At 41.1% G+C, this 10,115-nt stretch overlaps 1 protein-coding gene across 2 annotated transcripts; it reads right to left on the bottom strand.

The window, feature by feature from the left end:
- Window positions 1–4,758: 4,758 nt before the first annotated feature.
- On the bottom strand, window positions 4,759–8,892 carry ptcd2 (pentatricopeptide repeat domain 2). Of its 2 annotated transcripts, none has more exons than XM_029688987.2 (10): window positions 8,752–8,892; window positions 8,253–8,345; window positions 8,023–8,152; window positions 7,384–7,501; window positions 7,111–7,189; window positions 6,912–7,003; window positions 6,075–6,188; window positions 5,919–5,993; window positions 5,707–5,820; window positions 4,759–5,596 (listed from the first exon to the last, which is right to left on the bottom strand). In XM_029688987.2, the coding sequence occupies exons 1-10, from the start codon at window positions 8,861–8,863 to the stop codon at window positions 5,372–5,374; spliced, it is 1,152 nt and encodes a 383-aa protein (XP_029544847.1). In that variant the 5' UTR covers window positions 8,864–8,892; the 3' UTR covers window positions 4,759–5,371. The 2 variants fall into 2 exon arrangements, with proteins under 2 accessions (XP_029544847.1, XP_029544848.1); XM_029688988.2 differs by having other exon boundaries at window positions 8,759–8,892.
- Between the last annotated feature and the right edge of the window lie 1,223 nt (window positions 8,893–10,115).

Here is a 10,115-nt window from a genome sequence, read left to right as displayed (position 1 = left end):
AGGGGGTGACACTCTAAAGGGGGTGACACCCAAACTGTTATAGACCTATATCCATCCTGCCCTGCCTTTCTAAAGTCTTCGAAAGCCAAGATAATAAACAGATCACTGACCATTTTGAATCTCACTGTACATTCTCCACTGTTCAATCCGGTTTCCGAGCTGGTCACGGGTGCACATCAGCCACACTGAAGGTACTAAACGATATCATAACCGCCATCGATAAAAGACAGTACTGTGCAGCCATCTTCATCGACCTGGCCAAGGCTTTTGACTCAATCACCATATTCTTATCGGCAGACTCAATAGCCTTGGTTTCTCAAATGACTGCCACGCCTGGTTCACCAACTACTTTGCAGACAGAGTTCAGTGTGTCAAATCGGAGGGCCTGTTGTCCGGACCTCTGGCCGTTTCTATGGGGGTACCACAGGGTTCAATTCTCGGGCGGACTCTTTTCTCTGTATATATCAATGATGTCGCTCTTGCTGTGGGTGATTCCCTGATCCACCTCTATGCAGACGACACGATTCTGTATACATCTGGCCCTTCTTTGGACACTGTGTTAACTAACCTCCAAACGAGCTTCAATGCCATAACACTCATGTCGGCCATGGACAACATAGAACCCAAAGCCCTTGGGAGCGGTCAGCGTCGGTGGCACAGTGTTAACCTCAAAGCAGGCGAAGAAGGTGTTTAGCTTGTCCGGGAGCAAGACCTGGGTGTCCACGACGTGGCTGGTTTTCCCTTTGTAATCCGTGATTGTCTGTGGACCCTGCCACATACGTCTCGTGTCTGAGCCGTTAAATTGCGACTCCACTTTGTCTCTGTACTGACATTTTGCCTGTTTGATTGCCTTATGGAGGGAATAATTACACTGTTTGTATTCAACCATACTCCCAGTCACCTTGCCATGGTTAAATACGATGGTTCGCGCTTTCAGTTTTCTATGAATGCTGCCATCTATCCACGTTTTCTGATTTGGGTAGGTTTTAATAGTCACAGTGGGAACAACATCTGCTATACACTTCCTGATGAATTCATCAGTCACTGTGTCAGTGTGTTCGTCGATGTTATTCTCAGAGGCTACCCGGAATATGTCCCAGTCCACGTGATCAAAACAATTGTGAAGCAGCCTCCCGGGTGGCGCAGTGGTTAAGGGCTCTGTACTGCAGCGCCAGCTGTGCCATCAGAGACTCAGTGCGCGCTTACCAAGGTTGCCAGGTGCACAGTGTTTCCTCCGAAACATTGGTGCGGCTGGCTTCCAGGTTGGATGCGCGCTGTGTTAAGAAGCAGTGTGGCTTGATTGGGTTGTGTATCGCAGGATGCATAACTTTCAACCTTTGTCTCTCCCGAGCCCGTACGGGAGTTGTAGCGATGAGACAAGATAGTAGCTACTAAAACAATTGGATACCATGAAATTGGGGAGAAAAAAGGGTAACATTTAAATAAAATAATAATAATAATTGTGAAGCATGGATTCCAATTGGTCAGGCCAGCGTTGAACAGACCTTAGCACGGGTACTTCCTGTTTGAGTTTCTGCCTACAAGAAGGGATGAGAAAAATGCAGTCATGATCTGATTTGTCGAAGTGAGGGCTGGGGAGGGCCTTGTAGGCATCCCAGAAGTTGGAGTAGCAGTGGTCAAGTGTTTTAGCATCGCAAGTACTACAGTCAATGTGTTAGTAGAACTTCAGTAGCGTTTTCCTCAAATTTGCTTTGTTAATATCCCCAGCTACAATAAATACTGCCTCAGAATATGTGGTTTCCAGTTTTCACAAAGTCCAGTGTAGTTCCTTGAGGGCCGTTGTGGTATCAGCTTAAGGGGGAATATACTCGGCTGTGAATAAAACCAAAGATAAATATCTTGGGAGGTAATACGGTCAGCTTTTGATTGTGAGGTATTCTAGGTCGGATGAACAAAATGACTTGAGTTTCTGTACATAATCACAATCCCACAATGAATAGTTAATCATGAAACATACACCCCCGCCTTTCTTCTTCCCAAAGAGTTCTTTAGTCCTTTCTGAGCGATGTACTGAGAACCCAGATTGCTGTATGGAGAGAGCCATGATTCCGTAAAATAGAGTATGTTACAGTCCCTGATGTCTCTCTGGAAGGAGATCCTCGCCCTGAGCTCGTCTACTTTATTGTGCAGAGACTGAACATTAGCAAGTAATATACTCGGAAGCATGGGATGTTGTGCACGCCTCCTGAGTTGTACTAGAAGTCCAATCCGAATACCTCTTCTCCGCCGGCGGCGTCTTCGAGCAGACTCAATTGTCCTGGGGGGTATGAACAAAGGATTCAATTCGGGAAAGTCGTAATTCCTGGTCGTAACACTGGTGAGTTACCGATGCTCTGATATCCAAAAGTAATTTCCGGCTGTATGTAATAACACAAAAAACATTCTGGGCTGATAATGTAAGAAATAACACACAAAAAAGCAAAATACTGCAAATTTGCTAGAAACAGAGCTGCCATATCTGTCGGCGGTATCTTGTCTATACCACCTATATACTGGCACATAATTTCTAGAACCATACTGTACGGTCTTTCATACTGGTTTTGATGAGAAGAAAAAACACTTTAGGGGGACACTCTCCTTCCTGCATTGTTCAACCAATATAGTACATTCAGAGGTGGTAAGATAGACTGGCAAGACATCAGTAGGTTTATAATTGAACACATTTATGAAGATTTTACACTATTGTGGAGAGATGTACTGTTTGGATTCTTTACATACAATAGAAATAAGCGGAATCATTTTTATGTAATTCATTTCATTATTCTTTTGGCCAAATTTCATATACACAAATGTAAATTTACAAACAGAAAACCACATTTTCGTATCCTACAAAAAGAAATTGAACTGTATTTTAAGACGGTTAAATGCTCTACTAACAAAAAAGCTGTTAGAATTGTAAGTATATGCATGTCCCTTAAGGTCCTTGTGTAATTGTAATGTGAAATTGTACCCCCTAGCTCGATTGTCCATTGTTTGTAATCTATGTATGCTTGTGTTCCCTCATGTGCTTTATGTATTGATTTGTTGTTAATAAAAAAAAAAATAAAAAAAAAAATAAAAAAAAAAGATAGACTGTCGCCTTGTTAGTTGCGTCACAGCGTTATTATTATATCTCAGTTTCAACTAGATAGCACAGCCACAAAGTCAAAATTGGCTATATTGAAAAAACGAATGAAAACAAACATTTAGCTTTTTGGTCATAGTTTAAGGTTAGGGTTAGGTACAAGGTTAGCAATGTGGTTAATCTTATGGTTAATGTTAGCTTAAAATCACATGTTAACTCAATACATTGTATTAATATGCAGTGTTTACGACTTCGTGGCCGTGGTAACTAGTGACGATAGTGCGTCACAGGCATCCCATTTCCCCTGAAAACCGGAACATCAAGTTGTTTTGTACTCAGCAGAGGCTAGTACCACAGATAGAGCAATGAGACAGATATTTCACCGGATGTATAAATGAGAAGCATCCGCTTGGCGGGTAGTTTGAGGAACCCCAGTGGCCAGCAGTGGGAGAAGATGGACCTTAATGGATTTTGCCCGAAATTCTGCTAATTTTCTCATCGATGAAACAGCTCAATAAAGTTTTCTGCTCCTAAAACTACAATTATGATACGAACAGAGTGGACTAAGTTTTGTAGACTTTACCCTTTGCAAAAGTAAAAAAAGAAAAAAGAAGCGTTGTTTAGGAGTGCAAACGCGAATTGCGGTATTGCACATGCACACTTGGCAGAGTAGGCGTTACCTAACTGAAATATGCTTGAACGCATAGGATCCCAATAGGATCTCACTAGCTCGTGCTTGTTCTGCCCACTATGACTAATTTGTTTCCATCAGAAACGACACGCTGTGGTTTATCTTGGTTTAGTTATAACAATCTTTGCTGGTCCTGCAGATGCTGCACTCTACAGCGCCAATATTAAATGGGTGGGTGCATTCAAGATACAATCATGTGATCAGTGGTGTAAAATACTTATGTAAAAATACTTTAAAGTACTACTTAAGTAGATTTCCGGGGCTATCTGTACTATTTATATTTTTGACAACTTTTATATATACTTCACTACATTCCAAAATAAAATAATGTATTTTTTACTCCATACAGCTCACCTGACAACCAAAAGTACTCATTACATTTTGAATGCATAGCAGGACATGAAAATGGTCTAATTGACATACTTATCAAGAGAACATCCCTGGTCATTCCTGATGCCTCGGATCTGGCTAACTCACTAAACACATGCTTTGTTTGTGATGTCTTGAGTGTTGGAGTGTGCCCCTGGCTATGTGTAAATTAAAACAAAACTTGAAAATGTGGCCATCTGCTTTGCTTAACATAAGGAATTTGATACTTAAGTATATTTGAGCAATTACATTTACTTTTGATACTTAAGTATATTGAAAACCAAATACTTTTACTCAAGTAATATTTTACTGGGTGACTTTCACTTGAGTCATTCAGGTATATCTATGATGCATTTGTGTTATTGATTTTCTATTGTGTTATTGACTGTACATTCGTTTATCCCATATGTAACTCTCTGTTGTTTTTGTCGCACTGCTTTACTTCATTTTGGCCAGGTCGCAGTTGTAAATGAGAACTTGTTCTCAACTGGCCTACCTGGTTAAATAAAGGTGAAATAAAATGTTAAAAATAAAATGCAACTACCTAATGTAAGGAGGAACTGGTGACAGGAATCAAAGCAAAGTAGAGGAAAAATATTAGTGCTATCAAAACTAAGAAAAATACTGTTTTTATAGCATTCAATATTTAATACATTTTGATCAAACAATTACAGGTGTGTCTCACATACCCTTACATTCTTCTTTCCACACATTGCTGTCAATGTCTGATGTTATAGTGTTGCATTGATGTGAGGTGAGCATCCCTTGAATTCAAGGGAGCCTTTCCACAGCCAGGAGTTTATTCTTTCTGAAAGGCTCTAAAGGATCTCCCAAGCCATTGAACTTACAAGTATATCGGTTCCATCCTAAAGCATATTTTAGGATAGACCAAAAATACCAAGAAGGAAGGATACCGAGGGGTCTCTGGTTGAGAGGAAAGGTTGATTTCACTGATTGGTACAGTATAACTAAGGTCCAGGTGGAGAGAGAGAGAGAGCAAAGCTCAGAGACCATCTCTGTTCAGTCCCTTTTGAGTGGTGTGAGATGGCCATGACTGGGACAGCTAAAGTTTAGGATGACTACATTGCAGTCGAACTGCACAGAATCACTGATCTACAAATCACCTTGCATCCCAAATAACTACTCATTGTGGGGTCAAGATTGGCGATTCTGCACCACGAACCGATCCCCTCAAACATGCTGGGAGATACACCTAGTCCTCCTCCTCACTCTGAGAGCAGAGTGGACTGCAGGGGCCTCAGAGTCCTCCGGCTGATCAATCTCTCCTCCATCATTCCTATGGGCATCCTCCTCTTCCCCGTGGGGGTGTGACACAACATTTCGTCCAGGCTCCGTTGTGTCACCTGACCAGCATTTTGGAGACGGGACACTGCCTCCTCCACACCCGCCATCAAAGGACTGTCCTCACTCCGCAAACGCACCAGGTCCACCTAAGAAATACGTCACACACGTATTGATGAATTATATTTGTGACTGGATAATAACGTATAGGTTATGCATCAGACATTACAAACATCCATTTGTAGGGTGTTTTTCTCACCACTTCCTGTGCAAATTCAGGCTTCTTGATAAAGACAGTGGTGCTAGAACCCAAGGCTAGGGTCAGGATGAAGAGGGATTCTTTTACAGCTCCTGCCATAGCCAGTATCAGAACCTGGAACACCACCACAAAACTACATCAAATAGGCTGCTCCCAGGGTGGGAGCTAGACACATTACAAAGATATAGTGAAGACTGAATATTAGAACTCACTTTGAGATTTTGGCATATTCTGCTGTCAGTGCTCATAATCTGACCAAACATGGATTGTGCTTTTTCAACATCATTCTGGAAGGAAAATAAAATATATTGAATCACATTTGTATATGAGAGAGAAAGCGAGAGTGCGAGAGAGGATGGATGACCAACCTGTCTAAGTGCTAGCGCCACAGTGAAGCAGTAGGCGTGCCTGGGTATCATGTGTCCTTTGGTCTGTCCCTCCTCCATCAGGGCAGTACAGATTCTATAGGACTCTGGAGTGTTCTGGTAAACAGGAAACAGGGCATTACATCACCTGTCTATTGACAAATGTTATGCATATACTGATAAGATACATGTCACTATTGTAATCCCTTTTGGAATATTCAATGAGGGTTGTTGATGTCAACCGCCTGTATTCAGTTGAGCGAGATGCTATGTTACTAGCTTCATGCCATGAATATGCATTGTTTTTTTCCATCAAAGTTGACAGGATGCCACATGTCCTACTTATTATCAGTACACTCCTAACAACTAAAGCATTACGAAACCTGTTTACATTGGACTCCTATGCTAGCTACATTTAGTTTTGTTAGATTAATTTCTCTCACGACAGCCAACAATTTATCTAGTTGGCTAACAAGGTACGCTGATCACGCTAGCTATGTGGTTATTTGCCGTGCTAGCCAATTTGCAGCTAGCTAACACCACCAAAGCAAAAAGAGAATGAACTGGAAATAAACGCTCTCTGAGGATTTTGTTTAGTGTCTCTCCGGTAAGCAAGTCAATTTGTGAATATGACACGTTTGTTCTGTTCTTTTCGGTTGAATCAAGAAATATGAACTTGTTATTTTGTGCTAGCTGGCCAACTAATTAGCTAGCTAGCACTGGATGTTTGCTCTGGAACCTCTTGGTTGTGCGTGCATATAGAACGTGTTATTGTTTTGACAGTTGAAAAGGTCTATAGGGTGGAACAATACAATGTCTGCAAGGTGGACAAATCCTCACCAGTTTATAGCAAGTACCAGTTGCTAATGTGAACGTGTCCTTGTTGAATGGCACACCTTGGTTCTTCATGTCTCGCAATACATCCAGACCACCTAGTAGTATGGACAGGGTTTAGAGATGACAGAGATCAGTCATCTATAAATATACCCTTTCTTGTTGAATGCCTGCTGGCTTTTATTATTAAAAGGATGTCACTTACTCTCATATAATCCTTTCATAAACAGCATGTCTATGGCAATATTGAAGGAGGTTGAGTCCGAGAAGAATCCTCTCAAATCCTGTTAGAGAAAGAAGATCGTATATTTACAACTTGACCAAATACAGTATGTGTAAACTTCAATCAATGCCCTAGTCTATGGGACTGCACTAAAATAATTACATCATATGATCTCTATAGCACTTGTTATTCTTAGTTCATTCAGAGATGATTAATTATTATAGTCTAAGTACTGCGTATTAATAGATTGTTTACCTTGTCTGTCAGTGTGGCAGCAGCCATCTCCTCCAGCCCCAGTTCATAGCACAGCCTCATGAAGAGAGGACCAAACTTAAACTCTCCAAATGCTACGTTTCTGTTCTCCTCATGGTACCTGGACAGCAGAACACACAAACATATACAAACACAGACCCATGATTAATTTCAACTGAATTTAGTTTTATTTAACTATTAGGCAAGCCAGTTGAGAACAAATTCTTATTTACAATGACAGCTGCACCGGCCAAACCCTAACGATGCTGGGCCAATTGTGTCGCCACCCTATGGGACTCCCAATCATGGCTGGTTGTGATACAGCCTGGAATTGAACCAGGGTCTGTAGTGACGTCTCTAGCACTGAGATGCAATGCCTTAGACCGCTGCGCCACTAAGGAGCCCCAGACTACCAGCATTAGTCAAACTACAAGATTGCATTAAACTATTTCAAACTTATGCTTTATCTGTCCCTAACACAGTTGAGGAGACTTCATCTTCTGGTCTGTTTTGACAGCTAATTGTGAGCATACTCAGGATAGAGTTTGACACCACTGAATATGTGAAGTATGAAATACTAAATCATCAGGCCAGTGGCCACAATGCATTAGCAAGAAACTAGTATCTCACTGTGACCCATACCTGTAGATGGCACCTCTGGCTGTGACCATGTCCTCTGCAGATTGGCAAAGGTGTAGAAGCAGCTTTAACTCATCCTTCAATACTAGCTGTTTCTTCATCAGCTTTTGATTAAATACCTCAATATAATGACCTGGAGAATATAACATGGGTCTGTCAACTTCAAAAGTAGTAGTTGTGGTACGGTAGTATTAGATCCAAACAGTAAGGTCATATTAGAATCAGTAGCCTACTTTTTGATCCGGACACTTGATGAGCCACTGCCAGTTTCCGCTGCTGAAATTCTTGTAGCTTGACAACATCCTCTGACAGCAGATGCCTTTTTGCTGAAATGAATGAAGCAACAGGAGTAGTCAGCATATACATGGATATGAATTAGGTTAAGGTTAAGAAAAGGCTTTAGCTCAAATGCAACAAAAAAACTTTTGTTGTCAATTTGACAAAAGCTGTAGGCCATCTGGACAGGACCGGGTACTGTACTGTACTTTCCCACGGATCTGAACAAGTTCAACACTTGTGATAATTGGCTGCATGCATTACACATTCGTATGGAAAGTTGAAGTAGTTCCAAGATAGATAAATATGATAACAGGACAGGAGAGACAGCTCAGCCGCCGTCACAACAACATTGACATTGAGTCGAGACAGATTCCGTGGTGGTCGACAAGCAAGCGCTAGCGGCACAGAAACTGCGCCATGACATCATATACATAAAATACGTTATTCATATACCTCCTACCCTGCATGTCATACAGTCCGATTGTATGAGGCCACGACATAATCCCTTTGAGGGAATATCATGAAGCAGTACTCGGAAGCAGACGCTGATTCTTCCAAGCGCCATGTTGCCCCCTGACTCTACTATTACTGCGACAACCAAGGGTGAAGAAAAAAATCTGCTTACGCTGCGCCGGGTTTGTTAGAAGCACAGCAAACTGGGTATACATTGACTAATTATAGTTATTGTTTACCATGCAATTAATAGCTTATGTAACAATGGAGAAATATAAATATATACGTTTTATTCTCCACTTTTACACGATTTAGTTGGTACATTCCAAAATGTCTGCGCCCTGTCACCGTGTTTACTATTTTTTTTTACATTGGATTTCCAAATGTCTAGGTAAAACGAATATTTTTTCTGACCAATGGACTGTCATGGAGTTCAATAATCAATCTCTTTCCATCTCATTTCCATTCTTATTCGCTGTCCGATGTCTGGTAGTGTTTATATCAAGTCAAAGAAATTAATTTCGCACATGCTGAACAGAAAGGTAAAACGTCATACAACCTGCAGGAGGCAGTGTTCCATACACAATTTGCTTCCAACCAAAATGGTATAACAAAGATGTTATTTTATATTGACAAGTTAGTCGAGTGACCACTATAATGGAAATATGTCCTCAAAGACGAAATGTTAAGTGCTATCTGGCCTCCTTGTGACGTCCATACCGTAACCTTACCTTAACCATTTTACATTTCAACTACAATGGGGTAATGTGGGAGGCGCTATACGGACACTACATCACCAAAAGTATGTGGATACCCCTTAAATTTGTGGATTTATTTCAGCCACACCTGTTTCTGACAGGTGTATAAAATTGAGCACACAAGACATTGCATCTCCATAGAGAAACATTGGCAGTACTCCCTTATTCTTTGCTTGGAAGAAGAAAAAAAAACTACCATCTAACACTACTACTACTACTACACTCCAAAAATAAAAACAACACCACCCTACTCCACTATTTAAATCTATTTAGTCCTACCTCAGGCCAACAACCTGAAAGGTTGGGACACCACCCCTTAACACACCGTTTAACTATTCTGATGTCAAGTCTCGCACACCCAAATACCTCTCTGTGGCTGCAACCACAACCACAATTTTCTGCAACTTATGTTCCATCCCTGCAGTACAGTTGATAACCATTGCTATAAATCCTATCTAACTGAAACATATCACTTGTTGGCCTACAGTGGCATATGAAACTATTCACCCCCTTGGCATTTTTCCTATTTTGTTGCCTTACAACCTGGAATTAAAATGGATTTTTGATTGTATAACTTGATTTACACAACACCCTTTGCAGCAATTA

Source organism: Oncorhynchus nerka, linkage group LG19, assembly GCF_034236695.1.
Source record: "Oncorhynchus nerka isolate Pitt River linkage group LG19, Oner_Uvic_2.0, whole genome shotgun sequence".
NCBI lineage: Eukaryota > Metazoa > Chordata > Actinopteri > Salmoniformes > Salmonidae > Oncorhynchus > Oncorhynchus nerka.
The sequence above is the reverse complement of the archived record's forward strand: the minus strand, read 5'-3'. Positions and strand labels throughout refer to the sequence as shown.

Coding starts and splice junctions, on each gene's coding strand:
- ptcd2 (XM_029688987.2), bottom strand. CDS start 8,863: ATGGCGCTTGGAAGAATCAGCGTCTGCTTCCGAGTACTGCTTCATGAT. Junction 7,004..7,110: donor TATGAAAGGATTATATGAGA/GTAAGTGACATC, acceptor CCATACTACTAG/GTGGTCTGGATGTATTGCGA. Junction 5,994..6,074: donor TGGCGCTAGCACTTAGACAG/GTTGGTCATCCA, acceptor TTTTCCTTCCAG/AATGATGTTGAAAAAGCACA.